The following is a 20497-nucleotide window of genomic DNA, read 5'->3' as shown; positions in this document are numbered from 1 at the left end:
CCCTCCCTCCTTTCTTCTTTTATCCAGCTTTAAAATATATGTAACATAAAATTTAACACTCTAAACTATTTTCTTTTCTTTTTCTTCTTCTTTTTTTTGTTTTTCAGAGCTGTGGATGGCACGCAGGGCCTCAGGCAAGCTAAATAAGCGCTTTACCATTGAGTTATATCCTCAGCCCCTGATCATTTTTAAGTGTACAGTTTAGTGGCACTGAGCACATTCGCACTGTTGTGCCATCATCATCAACATCCATCTCTGAAACTTTTTCATCATCCCAAACTGAAACTGCATCCATTAACTGCCTATCCCGTCTGCCTCATCCCTGGTAATCACGATTCTCTGTCTCTAGGAATTTGACTGGTGCAGGTACCTCATATAAGTCAAATCAGACAATATCTGTCCTTTTGTGTCTGGCTTCTATATTTAATTTTAAAACGGGTTTGGGCACTAAGGAAAATCAGGGTGTGCTGCAAGACTGATTAAAGCAGGCATGTTGGTTGGGCCTGCGCTGGGTGTCCGGCACCAGGACACACACAAGGCGAGGCCTGCCGGGCGCTCTGAACTCGAGATGTCTGCAGCGCGGACGTTGGGAAGCTCCAAGCCGAGGCGGTGGATTCTGTGGATTCCGTGCTGGGGCCGCGCCACCTCCAGCCCGGGAGTGCGGCGGGAAGGCGGAGCTGGTGCGTGCGAGCGACGGCGCTAGGACCCCGCGGCGCGCGCCGAACGGAAGAGGAGCGCGGCGGGCGGTGGCGGCGGCGGCGCGCAGGTGAGGGGCGCGGGCTGTGGGCTCGCGGGCTGGCGCCGGCGGCGGGGCGGAGGAGGGGACGTGAAGGCTTGGAGGAGGGCTGCGGGAGGGCCGGGCCACCGGTACCGGAGGAGCCCATGGCCCTGCGTGGGGCGAGGGCGAGCGAGCGGCGGCGGGACCGCAGGCCCCGCGCTGGGCTCTTGCCGCCCTCGGGGCGCTTCGGGACCCCCGGGACGCGCGCCGCGCCCCCTGGCCCAGCCCGGTCGCTTCCTGCCCTCGCCGGAGGCCGAGGCCCGCAGTGGACCGGGACCGGGCCGGATGGGGCTCCGTGGGTCCCAGGCTCCGCTGCCTCCCGGCCGCCGGCCGCCGGGCCCAGGACCCTCACGCTCCGCCCGGCCCCGGGGTGCTGGGGACGAGCCGCTCGGAACCGTGACACAGTGCCTGGCGCTGGGCCGGCCCTGTAGTTGGCCCCGGTCCTGCTCGGACCGCGCCTGTTTCCTGATCGCCTGGTGCAGAGCTGTGTAACTGAGGGATAGATCCTGGGAGAGGATGGTTTGCAGGAGGGGTTCCGTGCACTTCCCAAATTATAAACCAACCGCAGTATCAAAGAGGCGTCGAGTGTGGGCTCGTGTTTTGGGGAGAGACCTCGGTCTTTCCCAAACTAAGGTAGTGCGGTCCAATGGAAATATTAGGCGATACGCTACAAATGTATATATTTCAGGTTTGTCAACTTAAAACATCTGGAGAATATCTTGGTGAACGAGGCATATAGATGCAAGGAAAACACCATTTTTAAAGAATGTTTATGGGTTTGTGGAATATATTAAACAATAAAAAATGAGTAAGTAGGAAATATCAAAGGCCTAGCATGAATTGCAGTCATCCATTAAGGAACCGAGGAGGAGTTAGGATTTCTAACAATAAAACTCCCCAATACAAGAAAATACTTGTGGTGAATTTTTCACCTTTTATTTTTCAACTAAGTCCCCCATGACTTCTTAGCTATTTATTGTATTTTCCCATGTTTTCTATCATCTTTTTAAAATGATCACCACAGACTTTTCAAAACATAATTGCCAACGAACCTCTTTGTGCTTGAGTTTTCTCATATGTGTAAGTCCACAGTAACACATACCTCCAAAGTGTGTTGTGAAGTTATACGGTTGAAATGATTCAAAGTGACTAGGAAGTGTTTGTCACAGTGTGGCTCAGCCTCCCTAATGTCAAAAACATAACTAGTTTAGGTTCACATAGGACAAACTATCAAAATAAGGTGTCTTAATTTTTTTATGTGTTTTGGTACTGGGAATTGAACCCAGGGGCCCCTTACCACTGAGCTACATCCTGTCCTTTTTTTCCCCCATCCTGTCCTTTTTATTTTTTTATTTTTTATTTTGAGACAGGGTCTTGCCAAGTTGCTCAGGGGTCTTGCTTACTTTGCTGAGGCTGACCTTGAATTGGGGATCCTCCTGCCTCAGCCTCTCTAGTTGCTGGGATTACAGGTGTGTGCCATTATGCTGGGCAAGATAAGGTGTTTTAATTAGCACCAACACAGTCTTGGAGCTCTAAAATTTGTGTTTTTATATAAAACAATAAAATGTACTGATAAGTAACAAAAGTTCTGCATTCTGACAACATAGGTTCAGGTCTGGGCTTCATCATAAGCTAGCATTTTGATGCTGGAAAAAATGTTATTTGGTTTGTCCAACCCCATTTCCTTATCTAAAATTGGTGATAATGATATATTCCCCAATACTAATAATTAAATAATTCTTTGATAGGATGTTCTCAAGTATATAGGTATTATTAGTTAAAAGTAATAATTATTCATAGTGTTATTAGTTAATAATAAAAATATTGCATATGAAAATTCTGTCTACTGAAAGAGTCAATAAAGATTATCTTCATGATAATCATTTAATAGCTACAGGATATAGGAGGAAGAGACAATAAAATGAAAATATTATGATTAATTTTAGTGCTAGGCCAGAATTCATCCAAGGGTGTCTCTTTCTTGAAAAGAGGAACAGAGACTCATTTCGTTAGTTATACAGGACACAGAGGAAGGAAGGAAGATGCTAGCCACATGTGATATATTTTTTTTTAATTTTCAAAAAAATTGTTATTGGTGCATTCTAATTATACATAACAATTATCCATTTTGATATGTTCATACATGCACATAGCATAAATTAGTCTGTTTCATTCCCCCTTACCTGCCTCCCCTTCCCTTCTCCTATCCCCAATCCTATTTCTCTAGTAGTCTCACTTGTATTTTCATGAAGTCCCTTCTCTTTCCTTATTCCTCTCTAGTTCCACATATGAGAGAAAACATAACCCTGAGTCTGGTTTATCTCACTTAGCATTATGTTCCCCAGTTCCATCCATTTTCCTATGAATGCCATAATTTTGCTCTTCTTTATTGGCTGAGTCATACTCCATTGTTTCTGTGTACCACATTTTCTTTATCAGTTCATCTATTGATGGATACCTAAGTTGGATCCATAACTTGACTGTTGTGAATTGTGCTGCTGTAAACATGTGTATGCATGTATTTTTGCTGTAGTATGCTGACCAAGGAATGGTAAAGTTGGGACTTATGGTGGTTCCATTCCCAGCCTTTTGAGGAACCTCCATACTGATTACCATAGTGGGCTGTGGTAATTTACAGTCCTACTGATAGTGTATAAAATGTTCCTTTTCTCCTGTATCCTTGTCAGCATTTATTTTTTGTATTCTTAATGAGTGTCATTCTCACTGCAGTGAGATGAAATCTCAGTGTAGTTTTGATTTGCATTTTCTTGATTGCTAAAGATGTTGAACATTTTTTCATATATTTGTTGACCATTTGTATTTCTTTTTTTTGAGCAGTATCAGTTTAGTTCATTTGTCCATTTATTGGGTTTGGGGGTTTTATTTTGTTTTTCTGGAGGTTTTTTTTTTTTTCAGTTCTTTATATAGTCTGGTTGCTAATTCTCTGTCTGAAGAGTAGCAGCAAAGATTTTCCCCCATGCTGTAGGCTCTTTCTTCATGCTTTTATTTTCCTTTGCCATGCAGAAGCTTTTTAAATTAATGCTATTCCTTTTATGAACTCCTGTTTTTATTTCCTGAGCCCCATTGAGGAAGTTATTGCCTATGCCTGTATGTTGAAGTGTTGACCTTTTGTATTTCTTTTTTAAAAAAAAATATTTATTTTTAAGTTGTAATTGGACACAACACCTTTATTTTGTTTATTTATTTTTATGTGGTGCTGAGGATCAAACCCAGGGCCCCGCACATATTAGGCGAGCTCTCTACTGCTGAGCCACAACTCCAACACCCCCCCCACACACACACACACACAATTTTCTTTCAACAGTTGCAAAGTAGAAACCTTAGGTCTAATTTCTAAGTCTTTGATCCACTTGTGTTTGACTTTTGTATGGGTGAGAATTAGGGATCAAGTTTCTTTCATTGTTGTACATATGGATATTCATTTTTTTTAAAGTAAAAAGAAATGGGTGATATTAGTAATATATTTTATTTAACCCAGTTTATCTAACATGGTCATTTCAGCATATAATCAATATAAAAATTAATGAGAGATTTTACATTCTTTTTCCTACTAAGTCTTTGAATTTCAGTGTGCATTTTATACTTACAATACATCTCAATTTGAACTATCTGCATTTCATGTGTTCAGTGGCTGGTGCCCACCATATTGAACAGCACCCATTTAACTTCTAGCTATGGTATTCACTGTTATTCACACAGTGGCCTCTTTTTATCTTTTCTTTCCCTGTAACTTCCCCCAAAATGTTATATTCTCACCATGCAAAACCACTTATATTCCTCTAGATGCCATTGGTTAAACTGTTTCTTTTACCTAGAATGTTTTTGAACCCTTTCTCTGGGCCTTGGTAGAGAGGTTCAGATTTTGTCAACAGGCTTTTCTGGACTCCTCTAACTCTTAGCTCTGTATTTATAGGTGGATTAGAGTGCTTATTGTAGGGGGTTTAGTTGTTTCTGAGGCTATCTCTCTGTCTAGTGCCTTTTTCATCTTTGTTGTGATCATGGCCTGCACTTAATAGCTGATCAGTAGATGTTTGCAGACAGAATGAGTAAACCGCTAACCAGCTGTATTCACTCTCTTAATTCTCCAACGGATGTGATATTTCCTTAGGAGATTTGTGCCTGTATTACCCTCTCGCACATGTGCGTGGGCAATCACACACACATCCAGATGTGGTAACTAACGAGGAATTCATCTCAAGACGTGCGCAAAAAGGATCTTCTTTCCCCCTCTTGATTTTATGGATGGGAGAACTGAGGAATAGAAAGTAAGTTAGGAAGGCTAGCTGATTTGCATCAGTATCAATATAAAGAAGGGGAGGGGAGGAGAGTTCTTGAAAGAGGTATGGTGGTTTCAGAGGATTGAGTCCCTTAGGTGGTTGGGGATCAGCTGGCTCCACTTGGTTGCTTGATAAAAGGGAAGGGAAGTGGGGAGTGAGGAGTAACTCTTGGGTCCTGATGAGTATTCAAGACAGGTTCAGGTCTAGGAAGCTGAGAATTTCTTTTCTGGAAGTGTGAGAGCCAAGGAGGAGCTCATTGCTGGAGAAAAGTTGAAGAGCAAAATGATCATCATCTCAGATCAGGAAAAATACTGACCTACAGAGGGTAGGAGAGAGCCAGTAGGGCAAAAGGAAGAGCTCTGGAAACCAGCAGGCGGAGCCAAGGAGTCCTATTGGGACAAAGACTTCTCAGAGAGCAGTACCAGTTCTCAGTCTATAGAATGGAGACAGAAAGAATCAGAGATTCAAAGAGATTAGTCATGGTCAAACAGCATTTTAAGTTCAAACGAAGCCTTCTAGCCCTTCCTGCCATACTTACCCGCCCTACTCACACCTCTGTTGCAACCAAGGGCCTCAGTATGGTGCCTAAGAGAGCAGGTCTAGGGCGCTGTGCCAGGCCTGATTAATGTCTTCCTCACCGTCTTCCAGAGTGGGGCTGTGATTAAGCCTATTTATAGGGGCCTGGTGCCTTAATATTCTGCCTGGCATGTCTCTTGCCAATCAAATCAGTGCCGTCTGCAGTGTGATTGCTGCTTTAGTGGCACCAGGGAGCGGAGTTAATTAAACCCAATATAAATAGACTCTGCCCTCGCCTTGCAATTCGAAGGCATGTTTTTCCTTCCTGTTCTCCACCCCCACATGCACCAACTTCCTTCTGGTCCCCTTAATGCTGGCCTGGGTGAGTAAAGCACTCTTATACCTAGAGTCACTGGCCACTGCCTAGAGTTTCTCAGGGGCCAAAGTGGGAAGAACCCAATTGTCCACATTCTTCCTGCTTTCCCAAAGTTGGGTGTCATTTGGCAGTCTATTCTAATGATCCCTGTCCCCCCTACCCCCTGCGCCTCCATATCTGCTTCCATGCTTTTTATTTCTCTGCAGCCAGGGTTTCTTTGTGTTTATCCAAGAATGGGAGGTCAAACTGAGATAATGTATGTAAAGGGTGCTTTAGGAAGTCATGAAATGTCACACCTTTTCTGATCTGTTGTCCCTACCAGTTACCCAGTCCGTGGTATGGCTTTTCCCTCCCTCATTCACTCAAAAGGCATCAGCAGAATTTCATCTCTGTGGAGCCTTAGCCTTTCACCAGATGTTCTTCACTCCTCCCCCTCCCTGCTCTTACACAGGTGGAACCTCAACATCACCTTGCCCTGTGGTGGTGGGTATGGGTGAGCATGGGGCTCTGGTCCTGATGATCTCGTTCCCACCCACAGGCACTATGACTCCTTTGAGGACCCAGCATTCCTTGGCAGGTCAGACGTACTCAGTGCCTCTCATCCAACCTGACCTGCGGCGAGAGGAAGCCATTCAGCAGGTGGCAGATGCCCTGCAATACCTACAGAAAGTCTCTGGAGACATCTTTAGCAGGTAGGTACTTCCACTCTCCTCCACCTTGCCCCATGCAGGGCTGCCCCCTGTCTTGAGCAGTCTTTATCCAATGTCAAGGATACACACTCTTGGAGCAGACTGCTTAGTGATTCTGGGTCCTGGGTGGGGACACTGCTAGCTTCCTTGTGTGGAATGGGCTCAAAGCAGGAGCCCATCTTGAAAGCTTTTCTCCTAAGTGCCTGAGAGCCCAGCATCTACTGTCCCCCGTGGCCCCTGTGTTTCCTATAGATCCCTCAGGTCCCACTGGTAGCTCTGTACATTCTCCCACCCAGGGGCCCTGTTCACTTATTCCTGTGCTAGCAAATATATACTCAGCATTCTAGTATGCAAGGCACTGTGCTCCTCTGTAGAGTCAGCAACAAGCAAACTACTATCACTGTCCAACTAGAGTATGTACTATGGGGGGAGGGACACTTATATACAATCATGCCTCCCTTAATGACAGCTGGATGTTCTGAGGAATGTGTTGCTAGATGATCTCGTGGTCGTGTGAACACTGTTGTGCACTACATAAATCTAAATGGAGTAGGTCAGAGTCTCCACGTGGCCTGTTCATATCATCAAGATACACAGTAAACATGAGATAGATGAGGCTGCCACTGGTGTAATTGGTACACTGTTTACAGGAAAGTTTTTTTTTTTTTTTTTTTTTTTTTGTGGTGCTGGGGATTGCACCCAGAGTCTTGTACATTCAAGGCAAGCATTCTACCAACTGAGCTATATCCCCAGCCCTTATGGTAAATTTTTATAGGTAGAAGAAGTATACTCTGAAATAATAGTGAAAAGGATTGTATGGTACATACATAATCTAGGAACAGTTGTTGATCATCATTATTGAGTATTATATACTATACACATTTGTATATGCTGTACTTTGACATGACTTGCTGCATGCTAGGTTTCTTTATACCAGCATCACCTCAGTCAAACATGGGCATAGTGTGTTGTGCTATGGCACTGTTATGATGGCTATGACATTACTAGGTGACAGGAATTTCTTAACTCCATTATGGGACCACCATTATATCTGTGGTCCTTTGTTGTCTGAAACACCATTATCTACTGCATGACTATAATCAATTGCACAGTCAGTTAATTACAGTTGTAATTTTTTTATAATGTTTACATTAGTCAGGCTCTGAGTGCACTCATTTAGCCCTTGGTATACTTGAGGTACTGTTATCTCCTTTTATAGGAAACTGAGGCACACAAAGGCTAAGAGATTTGGCCAAGTGACAAAGACAGAGTTCAAACTCAGGGGCTGGGTGGCTCCAGAGTCTGTGAGATTATTATTATTTGTGTGAAGGGAAATGAGTTGCTATGCAACCTGTAATGGGTAGCCTGACTTGGTCTACAGGGATCAGGGTAGGTGTGAGGAAATAACATTTACGGTAAAATCTAGGGGTGGGAGATTAGGTCAGGAAGCAGTATATTCCAGAAAGAAAGAAGGGTATAAGTGGAAGTCCTGAGGTGGGAAGGACCTGAAAGGAGGCTGATATACCTAGAGCAAGAGGGGTTGGTGAGATGGGCAGGGCTTTTGAGATCATTGATGGTTTTGAACTTGTGTTAGTTACCTTTCCATTACTGTGACAAAATACCTGAGATAATCAACTTAAAGGAAGAAAAGTTTAAGGCTTCAAAGTTTTCAGTCCATGGTGTCATTTGGCAGTCATGATCACTTGCCCACATTGCTTTGGGCCTGTGGTGAGGTGGTACATCATGGCAGAAGGTGAGACAGAAGAAAGTTGTTAACCTCGTGGTGCCAAAAGGCAAAGAGAGTGAGAGAGACAGGAATGAGTCTGGGACCAAATATTTTCTTAAGGGCACAACACACGGCCCTAATTTGCCCTAGGCCCTAACTTCCACTAGGACTTACTTTTAAAGTTTCCATTACTTTCCAGTAACATCACAGGCTGGGGAATAAGCCCTCAACACATATCCTTTTGGGGGCACTTTCAAACCATAGCAGAGCTGAGAGAGCTGCAGCTTTCTGAATCTGTAGTGCTTATCTGGTGCAGACCCTGGCTACACTGATTTTTCATTCATTGTTTATTTAACATGATTGAATGGTGGGCTTGGATGTAGCTCAGTTGTAGAGAACTTGTGTAGCATGTGTGAGTCCCTGGGTTCAATCCCCAGTAACAAAAAATATAAATGATTATAGCAGTGGAGTTTGCTCGTTGCAGAGGCTCCAGGTTTTATCCAGAACACAGGTCTGGACTTTGGTTTAAGTCATGTGAGATGAGGCAGGACTTCTGCCTGGGTGCCCACACTATGCTTCACATGGGAGGATCTTTTCTCTCACTCTGTCTGACTTAAGTTCCTTCATGGTCCAAATTATCCTGTACCCCATCCCTGGTTGTATGCCAGACCTGGAACCCCTGCTCCTTCCCTGTGCAGTATTCTCTGCCTGCAACCATCCAAAGTCAGTCTCTTCCTGGAAGCCCTCCCCAGTAGGGGAGGAAATATTGTCTCCAGCTGGACTTGGTGTAAATCCCAGATTCTCTTGGCTCTTCTGCCCACTGACTCATCTGTCTTTCTCCAAGACTGTCCAGAATGTGACTGTAACAGGGGCAGGGTATTGATATGGTTAAGGGGATCACCTCTGGAGCAGAAAGCCTCTGCTCAAATTGGACTTCCTCATTTGCTTGCTTTGTAACCTTGAGCATGTTACTTAACCCCTGCAAGCCTCAGTTTTCTTTTCTATTATTTTAATAATGGCATCTTCTTTGTAGGCTTATTGTTGAGATTAAATGAATTAAAGCACATGAAGGGAGAAGCAGCGAATATTAGTTCTTATCTGTTAATATCATTTCTATGATGCCTTTCATCAACCTGCTGTCAGTGTTATAGGAAATGTTAGATGCCTTCTTTATGCTTATTTTTATGCTAAATGTGCCCAAGGGACACATAAGTAACAGGACATAGGCCTTTAATAACCATCAGCCCCAGATGATGGCCTTTCCATGCCCAGTGCTTGGAAAGGATGCCAGAACCAATTCCTAGATATCGTTGTATCTCCTCACCAGGACTGTGACTGTAGGCTCTACATTCTGGAAGAGGAGTGTTGGGTTTTGGGCATATCTTCCTCCTGTATCCTGATATTTGGCACCTTGTGCACGGCCAGCTGGGCAGGGGAGTGTGGAGTTGGTTGAGCATAGGTGCAGGCCCCCACGTGGGAGGGTAGGGTGCTTCTCAGAGACCTGGACCTGTGTCTAGGCTCCCTCTCAGCCAGATTCCAGGTCATCTCATCAACCCCATCACGTACTAAAATGTACAGGTCATTGTGTCCTCAAGGAGCTTATAGTCTAGAATAGGAAAGCAAAGGGTTGGTTGTTTCTTAAGTGTCTGGCATGGACCGTGGGGTTCCAGGGATCTAGAGAAGGGAAACAGAAAATCACAAACCTGCCTAAACAAAGAGTAACAAATCGGTAGAGCAGGCTTCAGAGTTGAAGAGCTTAAACGGTGACATCAGGACCTGGCTTTGCTTTCATTCCTCTTCAGCTTGCTTCTTTTGGGTTGGCTCCATTCCCAGACAGGTCTTTCTTCAGTGGTGGCAAGGGGATAACTGGTGGGGCCAGAGATCCTACACTCAGAAAAGAATATTCCCTGCTGTGCCAGCACTTCCTCCAGATGTCACTCTTGCCTGTGTGGCCTGGCATGACTCTTAAGAGTTTCCCAGAATCATTGCTGGGGTGATAACACACTGATTGATTCAGACCTAAGTCACATGCATTGCCTGTGAGGCACAAGGACTGAGCTTTTGGGAGTGAGATTCCCTAAAGAAAATGGGGCTGTTACTTGCATAAGGAGGAAATAGATGTAGAAAGGAAAAGTACAGGGCCACTCCACATGGCCAGGGGAAGCCCCAGTAGATGGCCAGGAAGAGTCATAAGGAGGGTTATGGTTAGAAAGGTGGGTATACAGGTCATCTGGTGGAGTCTAGAAATGGGAACCACAGGCTTATTAGAAGCTTGAATGTGGCCTGGAAGATAGTGTGTCATGGGCTCTGGAGGAGTTCAGCTTATGTGCTGGGAGTGCATACATTGCTGCCTGCCCCACACATTCAGCTCCTTCAGTGCAGAACAAGGTGTAAAAATTCTCTTTTTTGTGTGTTTGTAGGGCTTGTGTTCCCTCTGGATCATGCCTCTTTGGGAGCTTTGCCTCATGTTTCTGTACGTCCTCTGTGTGCTGCAGGAACACTTTCTGGCAGGAATGGGAGTGCGTAGGGCTATGAGTGGACAGTTGGGATCAGGAAGGCAGGGCCAGTCTGTGGGGGTTCTCACAGCCGGGACAGACTTTGTGCGTGATTCAGGAGTCCCAGGGAGCCCTGCAAGGTCCTTGTGTGGGAAGTGATGGGACAGAAGAGCTTTGGCCCGGCTCTTCGGGCATCTGTGGACAAGTGGGTAAGGGTGGATTCCAGGACCACCCTGGAAACTTCTTGAGGTCAGGGCATGACTGGGATGAAGTTGTGGTCCAGCTAAGGTGCAGTGAAAACTGGAGAAGAGACATTTTAAAGGAAGCAGTGACAGATTTGATGACAGGCTGGGAACAGAGAATGCAGGAAAGGAAGGAGTCAGTGTTGATTTTGGGGTGGGGATGGGGAGTGTGGACCCCTGTCCTTATCCACCTGCCCCTATCCTGCAGCAGTCCACAGGCTGGGGAAGTGGAATTGTGAACCCCAGCATAAAACTCACCCCTTAAACATGCTCCCTGCTCAGAAACCTCTTGCCAAGAAGAGATAGTGAGTATAGAAGAGACTCTCACCACTCCACTGTCCCCATCTCAGGCCCAGGCACAGCTTCTGGCCTCAGCAGAACCTGGGTAGGTTGTGCAAGTAGGTGAGTTCATGGCAAATTAGCATTCCAAGCTGGCCTCCTTCCTTCTGCTCTGCTGCAGTGGGGAGCCATGGGGGAATGACAAGCACTTCTCAGGCTCTCTCCAGCCATGCCCTGCAGATCCCTCTCCCCTCTCTCTGCCCATCTTCACCTGGAAAAGCCAAACCCCAAAATATCTGCCCGGAGATGTCACCTGCTTCACATAACTTAGATGACGTGGCAGGAGGGGTTGGATGAGGGGAATAAGAGCTGGACACATTCTGTGTGTGGACGTAGGGATGCTGTCCTCTCTCATTCCCGCCTGCCCCAGCCCAGAAGCAGTAGCACTGTGTAGCTCCTTCCTCCTGGGAAAGGGTTCATTTTCTCCACCAAACTTCCCCTCCATCCTTTCTTCCTTTCTTCCTTCTCGCCTTTTCTCTCTCTCTCTCCTTTTCACCTTCCCATCCTTTCCCTTTGTCTGTGCTCCCCCTTCTTCTTGGCACCTGGTGGCCCCCAGGGTTACAAAGCATTCAGTCAGCTGCCTGAATAATTAGCAGATCATTCTTAATTATCCCAGACTGTGGAGAAGACTCTGGTGGGAGCCCAAGCTCAGTGCTGCTTCCCCACGGCTGGGAAGAGGCAGGGGAGGGGCAGCTATTCCAGTGGCAGTGGGTGCTCTTTCATGGCAGCCTCTAGGGCCATGACAGGCTATAGCATTGGTGGGGGCCTTCCTGGCTTCATAGGAAATATTCCCATAGGGAATGGGGGTCGTCTTTGGAGGTGGGGACAGGAAGTCCACGTACTGTCCTGCCCTCCCACTCTCACAAGGGAGGGGAGAGCAGTCCCTGGGTGCTTCCTTTAGAGCTTCATGCTTCACCAGAGGAATTGCATGCCCTGACACCTATCCTGTGTGGTGTTCTCTTGCAAAGAGACTGTTTCCTTTGCCTGGAGTTTCCTTCTTCATTTCTGCTCCAGATACTTCCAAGAAACTTCCCCAGTCCCACCCCCGTCCACCATGCGGGAGTGTGCACTTTCCTGTGAGTGCCTATAGAGTCTCCTCTCCTAGCCTGTGTGATCCAAGTACTCGAGGTGTGTCAGCTACCACAGGAGCTCTGTCCAGGAGCCACAGTCATTCCATGATATACAAGTTACAATTCAAATTTTTTGGCTAAAGAAGCCAAGGCACGGGCTGGGAATGTGGCTCAAGCAGTAGCGAGCTCGCCTGGCATGTGTGTGGCCTGGGTTCGATCTCAGCACTATATACAAATAAAGATGTGTCCGCCGAAAACTAAAAAAATAAATATTAAAATTCTCTCTCTCTCTCTCTCTCTCTAAGAAAAAAAAAAAAAGAGAAGAAGCCAAGGCACATACCAAGAAGTGACTTGCCCAAGGTCACTCTGCTTCTAAACAGATGTGCAGTCCCAGTCCATGGGACATTGTGGTTATGTAGTTATTGATGTCCCTTTTTTTCCCTCCCTGATAGACCTGAATCACCTTGAGGCTAGGTATGTGTTGTCTGATTCATCTCTCCCCACAGTCCCCAGCAGTGTGTTTTTCAAACAGAACACCCTCAAATTGTTTGTTGAACAGTGAGGGGTGGGGAGGGAAAGAAAAGAGGGGGATGTTTGGAGATGCCACCCTCCAGTGCTGGTGGAGGAGGGTGGACTAGTTGTGAGGCCCAAGTGCTGGGACATATTGAGTGAGCTAGTTCCACTCCCACCCCTGGCAGAGGCAGCCTTCTCTGCCAGTACCTGGGCACATGTGCTGCAGCTTCAGCAATGAGCCTGGAAACTAACCTGCCTTAAGTAGACTAACAAGCCAAGAGGGTCTAGACCAGGAATGGCACAAACATTGCCCTCACGCCACTGTTCCACCTTTGGCCCCTTGGGAGGGCACTGTTGATCAACATCCCAGCCCCATTATGGCCTAACAGCCCTTCCTAACACATCCTTCCAGACCATCCCTACCAGTCAACTGAGGGGGCACATGAACAGTAAGCTCTTTGTCAGCCTAGGTCTGTACGCTCCCTCAGCATCATGGTGTATGATCTTAAGAAATGAGACTACTGGAGGCTTCACTTAGACCTATAGGTTCTTAGATGAGAAAAGAACCCCAGATACCATGTCTTCCATCCCCCACCCTGAGGTAGGACTCTTACTTGGTGCATCTCTGACAGGCAGTCATCCATCTGGAATCTGATGGTCTTGCAAAGCCATGCAGCTCTTCACTGGAAAATTCTATGTAGAACCAAAATGTGCTTCCTTGTAACCCCACTCACTGGTCCTAATGTAGCTGTCTAGGTCTGATCACTTTTCCACCTAACAGCCCTTTTGATATATTTGATATTTGAAGGGAATTATCATCTTCTCGAAGTCGTCTCATCTTTAGCCAGAACATCCTTCAGTTGTCTTCCTACGACATGAATTTCTCACTCATCAGCCTCCTTTGTAGGATTGGTCGTTTGTCACATTCTCTTTACCACTTGTAACATGTCAGACTCTGCCCCAGATGCTAGAGACAATGAAGAAGACAGGCTTTATAGTCTAGAAGGGAGTTCAGAGCCCAATTTTAAGGGGATGCATTGGTGGCTGAAACTGGTGCTGGCATGAAGCAGCTCTCCTTAATCCAGGGCTCTGCTTTCTCCTGTGCCTCTGAGAAGGGTGTATGAGAAGGGTGTACGTTCCCTGCTTATTGAAAGGACAGGGGAGGGCAAGAGAGGGATCACTGAGATCTCACTCACTTTCTAAGCTGCTTAATGTGCTTTTAGCTCCTACTGAGCTTTTAGTGAACTAAAATCTCCAGGTCTTTCTTCCCTGAACTGCTGCTTAACCACGTTCCCTCTGCCTTCTGTATTTGTGTACTTGATTTTTTAGACCTAAATGCTGGGCTTCACATTTATTTTTTGTAAGTGGGATCTTGTTGATTGTAGTCCATCCTCTGGCCTTTCAAGATGGAGTCCTAATACCACTGTGCCTCTTGACCTACCTCTATATGATGTGCCCAGTTTTCTAATCAAGTGTTGAATGAATGGGACAGGGCCCTGATACAGACCTGTGTAAAAGGCCAAGGTCATTCCCTTCTTTTTGTATGCCTTTTGGGTGCTGCTGTTCATCTGGTTGTGATCTTTCTTCTATGTCTTCTCCTCCAGCCCCCATAGCTTCATCTTGTCCATTGGATTTGGTTAGAAACTCAAAATCCTTTATGATTCAAGATGGCACCATTTTGAAAGTTTTCCCCTCTCTAAAACCTTGCCAAAGAAAGAAATGTGATGGATTTTCTTTCTTTAACACACACTAGCCCCTAGGACTTGCCTCTTCCTTCTCTAAGTACTTGCAGACCCTCTCTTTAATAACACGTTGCAAAAATTTGCCAGGCCTTGTTGTGGAACTTGTTGACAGCCTTGAGATATCAGTCCTCCTCTCTTTAATGACAGAATTAGAACAGAGTAACTATTGTCCATCTCGCATTCTCATGCCCTTCCTGCTGTCCCATGAACTCTGAGTAGAGCTGTTAGCTAACCCCTAGGACTGTTCAGCAGAATGTGGCTGCATGGGGGACTGGAGAGAAGTGAAGCATCTCGTGTTTGAGCACTCATTACAGTAGGTGAAGACCTCTCCCTGCAGAAGATGGACCCACTGGGTCAGGTGGTTCTGCTGGGAGGAGACAGCTTCCTCCCTTTCTCTTTCTCTTCTGCCACCATCCACAGACCTGTTAAGGGGAAGAAGCAGCTTTGGAACCTGTGTATGCCTCAGTTCCCCCGCCTCTATCTCCTCACCAAGTCCTGCACGTGCAAGCCAGGTGCGGTTGGGACTGACTCACCAGGACATGGAGACCATGGATTTTGGGGTGCTAAGACCTTCTAGAGCTGGTGGGGTGGTTGAGGAGGTTTTTGCTAGATTCCTGACTATTCCATCTTCTATGGAAATCCCTCTGCCACCCCATTTCCTCTTCCTACCTTTTCCATGAACTAAACTTGGCCTCTGCTTCCTTATTCCCTATGCCTCAGACATTTGCTTGCTGTCATGAGGCAGTTGCTCAGAGGACCTCTGTGAACGTGGAATGTGGGCAGGGGCTAGTTTTATTGGCGGTAGGGGAGCTGGAGAAGTGACTGGGAGGATATTGTGGCACATGAATCAGACATAACTTCAAAGAGCACAAAGAGTTGCTATGGCCCAACAGTATGGAAACACACAAAGGAGGCTCACACACATTGAGTGTGAGTTAGAAGAAGCCTCCATCATGTGAGAACCGTACAGTGGGTGCCTCCAAATGCCAGACACTGTTTTAGGCACAGCAAGGAACAAATAAAGGCCTGACCTCTATCTAGAGCACACACAAGCAAGCATGGTGCCCAGAAGTGCTGTGGGGAGAAGCATTGCAGGCTGGGGGCAGAAAGTACAGGTGCTCTTCAAAGATTCTGTGGGCAAGGAGGGGACTCTGAAGTAAAGGAGCTAGCCATGTACATGTCTGTAGAAATGACATTCTGATGCAAAGGCCATGATAGGAGAATGTGTTTGGCACATCAGGGAATAGCAGGGTGGCTGGTGCATGAAGTCCACAACACATCTGGGGGAGGGTGGAAAAGGTGAGCAGCCTGGCCACCTGGAGACTTGTAAGCTGTGATCAGGATTTAGGATTTACTCTGTGAGTCATTGTTCATTTGTAGAGGCAGTCCTTCAACAGGCCTGGAGTTTGAATGTAGATGATGGCCCATAGGACCGGGCTTACCCTTCACTTAGTCTCACCCAACTCTAGTTTCCTCCTTGGCAGAGGCCAGTAATCTGTTGACATCGTGTGCCCACGAGGGATAGGTACAAATGCTCTGCCAACTGTAAGTAACTATACATATGTGTAGGTAATCACAATGGTCTTTCCGTATACCCTGCTTGAGACTGTAAACTCCTGGAGGCAGGGACTCTGTCCCTTCATATGGCATGTGCAGGTGCCATCTGGGGCCAGGTGGCTAATCTTCCCTACCCAGGGCTCCAAAGAACTTAGTGCCATTAATGTGTAGACCCCTCAGGTTGGTTTCCTGGTAGAGACCATCTGGACAGGGCAACATCAACTCTGATGGTCAGGTGACACTGTTTGAAGAATTCATGCAAAGTCTGCTATTGACAGCAGGATGTGCAGGGCTGGGAGTAACCCCAGCTGTCTCATCTTTTCTGTGGCAGGATCTCCCAGCGGGTAGAGCTGAGCCGGAGCCAGCTGCAGGCCATTGGGGAGAGGGTCTCCTTGGCCCAGGCCAAGATCGAGAAGATCAAGGGCAGCAAGAAGGCCATCAAGGTAGCCTGTGGGGCCTGTGGTCTGTAGCTGGTGTGCAGTCCTTCCATCTTTCCATGCCCCTGCTGTCCTCCTGCCCAGGGTCATCTCTCCATGCCTCCCACTAACCAACCCTAGGCTCTCTGGAGCTTCTCAGGTCTCTTAGCCATATCCTGGTTCCCACAGGTATTCTCCAGTGCCAAGTACCCAGCCCCAGAGCATCTGCAGGAATACGGCTCCATCTTTACTGGGGCACAGGACCCTGGTCTGCAGAGACGGCCTCGCCACAGGATCCAGAGCAAGCACCGCCCCTTGGATGAGCGGGCCCTGCAGGTCTGGTGGCCACACTCATCACACCCTAATGCCATGAACGCTGATGGGGAAGCTGAGGAATCTGTCTCCCGAGAAGATTCTGACTGGGATGGGGGTGGGGGTCTATAGCTTGGTGCTAAAACCCACTATCCATCCCTGTCACTCACCCCAGGAGAAGCTGAAATACTTTCCTGTCTGTGTGAACACCAAGCCAGAGCCCGAGGATGAAGCTGAGGAAGGTCTTGGGGGTCTTCCAAGCAACATCAGCTCTGTCAGCTCCTTGCTGCTCTTCAACACTACTGAGAACTTGTATGGCCAGAGGGCGGGGCTGCAGAGATGTGGGTGGGAGGGAGGCTGGGCTTAGCAGCGGTTCCAGGGACATGGCTCTGATGCAGCAGTCCAGAGCTGACGGCTTGTTTTTTTCTAGTTTGGTTCAGTTTGGTTTATAAGGCCTGAGAACCCACAACAGACTGCATCCTATGATGCCTTGGGAGAGGTGGTCAGGAACCCAGGCCTGCCTGATGCCACCTACCCCACCCTGTAGGTACAAGAAGTATGTCTTCCTGGACCCCCTGGCTGGTGCTGTAACAAAGACCCATGTGATGCTGGGGGCAGAGACGGAGGAGAAGCTATTTGATGCCCCTCTGTCCATCAGCAAGAGAGAGCAACTGGAGCAGCAGGTAGAGATGGAGGCAGTGTGGATGGGTGGGGTCTGTCAGCCCTGCCAGGGTGCTTCTCTAGACAAGGGCTCTACTATGCCCTTTGCCTACCTACCCAGCTGTGTGGGGTCTGCACTGGGTCATACTGGCTCTGCCTCCAGGTCTCACAGCAGGCCCTGTGTTCCCAGGTGGCTGTTGACCCTCATGAACCTCCACCCAATCCCACAGGTTCCAGAGAATTACTTCTATGTGCCAGACCTGGGCCAAGTACCCGAGATTGATGTGCCATCCTACCTGCCTGACCTGCCTGGCATTGCTGATGATCTTATGTACAGTGCTGACTTGGGGCCAGGCATTGCTCCCTCTGCCCCCGGTGCCATTCCAGAACTGCCCACCTTTCCTACAGAGGTTGCAGAGCCTTTCAAGGCGGGTGAGCTGGGAGCTAGTGTGGGAATTGGCCCAGGGAGCTCCTGTTTGGACTCTTTCATCCTAGGCATTCACACACTTTCATTCTAGACCTAGAAGATGGGGTGCTGACAGCACCCCCACCACCACCACCGCCGCCCCCACCGCCACCCCCAGCTCCTATGGTGCTGGCCAGCGCCCCTCCACCCCCACCTTCACCCCAGACTGTGGCCTCCACCAGCCAAGGTGCCAGGGAGGACGACAACAGCAGCAGCGCACCTCCTTCAGGTAGGGTGGTGCCGGGTGGACTCAGTCCTTGGAGGCACCTTCAACTGTCCAGTTTCCAGATCCCTGAAAGGATCAAGTAGTCATTATTCCTAGATTTGCAGAATAGTTCTCATTTCAAATATTTTTTTCCACTAGGTTCATAAAATAGTGGTTTTCAAATTGTTGAGCTTTGGAATCTTTAGAGGGAACCTAGAAAATAGGGCTCTGTGTCTCCCACTCCCAGTTAAGCCAATGAAGAAGTCTATTAAAAAAATTGCGAACACAGAATTTATTTTAATATTGTATCTCCCAGTCTATTTCCAGCCTCCAGAAGGGGAACAAAAATCCTTTTTTTCCATGTGTCAAGATGGGACACTTATCAGCACATCAGTGATTCATAGGGCCCACTTTTGCAGGGTGGCAGCTAAATGGGATGGTGGAGAGGAACCAGGGATACCTGGACACAAAACTGCAGCCTGTTGGCTACAGTTCAGGCCCTGCACAGTCCCAGAAGCCCCTGCTTCACCATCTGGCTTCCTCAGGAGAGGTGCCCTCCCCCATAGTCAGGCTCTGGAGGCTGTTCCTCCCAGCCCTGCCTGAGCAGCCTTTCCTCCTTATGCCCATCCCACCTCCCAGTTCCAGTCCAGGGAGCTCCCAAGGAAGTGGTTGACCCCTCCAGTGGCCGGGCCACTCTGCTGGAGTCCATCCGCCAAGCTGGGGGCATCGGCAAGGCCAAGCTGCGCAGTGTTAAAGAGCGCAAGCTGGAGAAGAAAAAACAGAAGGAGCAGGAACAAGGTGAGGGGACCCTTGGTCCACTGCAGGAAGACTCCAAACAAAAGGTCACCTGCCCCTCCATCTCCCACGAGTCCCCATAGTGTTCTGCCCAGCCACACCACCCCAAGCTTTTCCTCCAGGTATTCACTGGAAAGCCCAGTGGATATCCTCACGTGGGCCAGGCACTCCTTAGTAGAGCCTTCCCCTCTAAGCTCACCCAACTCAACCACAAAGGAGAATCTTGGCCCAGAGTCATTTAACAAAATGGTCAGGGACCCAAAAGACTGAAGATCTGGGGGGTTAGCTCAGTCCTACTTCATGTTTCAGGCTTGTCTGCTGTGAATCCCAACTTGGCATCATGCATTACCTTGGCATAAAGCAGCAGGGCCCTGGGTTTGTGTCCCAGTCTGCTTCTGACCTGCCTGGTAACCACAGGCAAATTGCCTAATCACTCTGGGCCTTGTCCTCATTGTGAGAACTAAAATGTTAACTACTTTGTAAATGCCACTGCAGGATCCACAGAAACCAAAGCTCCAAGAGTCTGTGGTGAACGTGTGGCTGGGGAGCAGGATGGGGAGTGTTGTAGAGGTGGGATGAGCAAGCCAAGAGTGTGAGGCTGCACCTAGAGATGTCCTATTTGGCCCATTTGCACTCCCTCACCATGGCTTCCCCATTGCAGTGAGAGCCACGAGCCAGGGTGGAGACCTGATGTCAGATCTCTTCAACAAGCTGGTCCTGAGGCGTAAAGGTAGGAGGCAGGGTGCCCTGCCTTTCGGCCTTGAGACATTTTGTATTATATGTAATCCTGTGTGTGTCTTCTTATTCTTAAATCTCCCAAGGGCTGGGTAAACTAGTGCCCTGACCAACCTCCCTAACTAGTCTTTTCCTTCCCAGGTATCTCCGGGAAGGGACCTGGGACTGGAGCCAGTGAGGGACCAGGAGGAGCTTTTGCGCGAATGTCAGACTCCATCCCCCCTCTGCCACCCCCACAGCAGCCACCAGGAGAGGAAGACGAGGATGACTGGGAGTCTTAGGTGGCTCCTCCCTCCCTAAACCCTGACTGTTGCCTTCTTGGAACCATCCAGGAGCAGCTCCTGGGCATACCATCCTCTCAGCCTAAGGATCTCAGCTGGGATAGTGGACAGTCCCAGATCTGCACCTAGACCCCCTGCGCAGGGTGTATGTGTATGCCACCTGCTCGTGCTCTGCTCATGTGACTGCCTTACCCACCCTTTACCAGGGTGTTCTTCTAAAGATCTTTGAGAAAAGAGCAACATGAATCAATAAAGAAGGGTAATACAAGAATGGAGCTCAAGCCAG

General features: G+C 47.9%; 1 protein-coding gene across 1 annotated transcript; it reads left to right on the top strand.

The window, feature by feature from the left end:
- Positions 1-711: 711 nt before the first annotated feature.
- On the top strand, positions 712-20481 carry LOC113178627 (WASH complex subunit 1). Its single transcript, XM_077798611.1, has 11 exons — positions 712-766; positions 6507-6660; positions 16673-16784; positions 16947-17093; positions 17245-17381; positions 17617-17752; positions 17960-18161; positions 18248-18424; positions 19040-19198; positions 19857-19925; positions 20072-20481. The coding sequence occupies exons 2-11, from the start codon at positions 6512-6514 to the stop codon at positions 20209-20211; spliced, it is 1428 nt and encodes a 475-aa protein (XP_077654737.1). The 5' UTR covers positions 712-766; positions 6507-6511; the 3' UTR covers positions 20212-20481.
- Positions 20482-20497: the final 16 nt, after the last annotated feature.

This window comes from Urocitellus parryii, chromosome 5, assembly GCF_045843805.1.
Source record: "Urocitellus parryii isolate mUroPar1 chromosome 5, mUroPar1.hap1, whole genome shotgun sequence".
Taxonomy (NCBI): Eukaryota; Metazoa; Chordata; class Mammalia; order Rodentia; family Sciuridae; genus Urocitellus; species Urocitellus parryii.
This window is presented reverse-complemented; position numbering and strand designations above follow the sequence as displayed.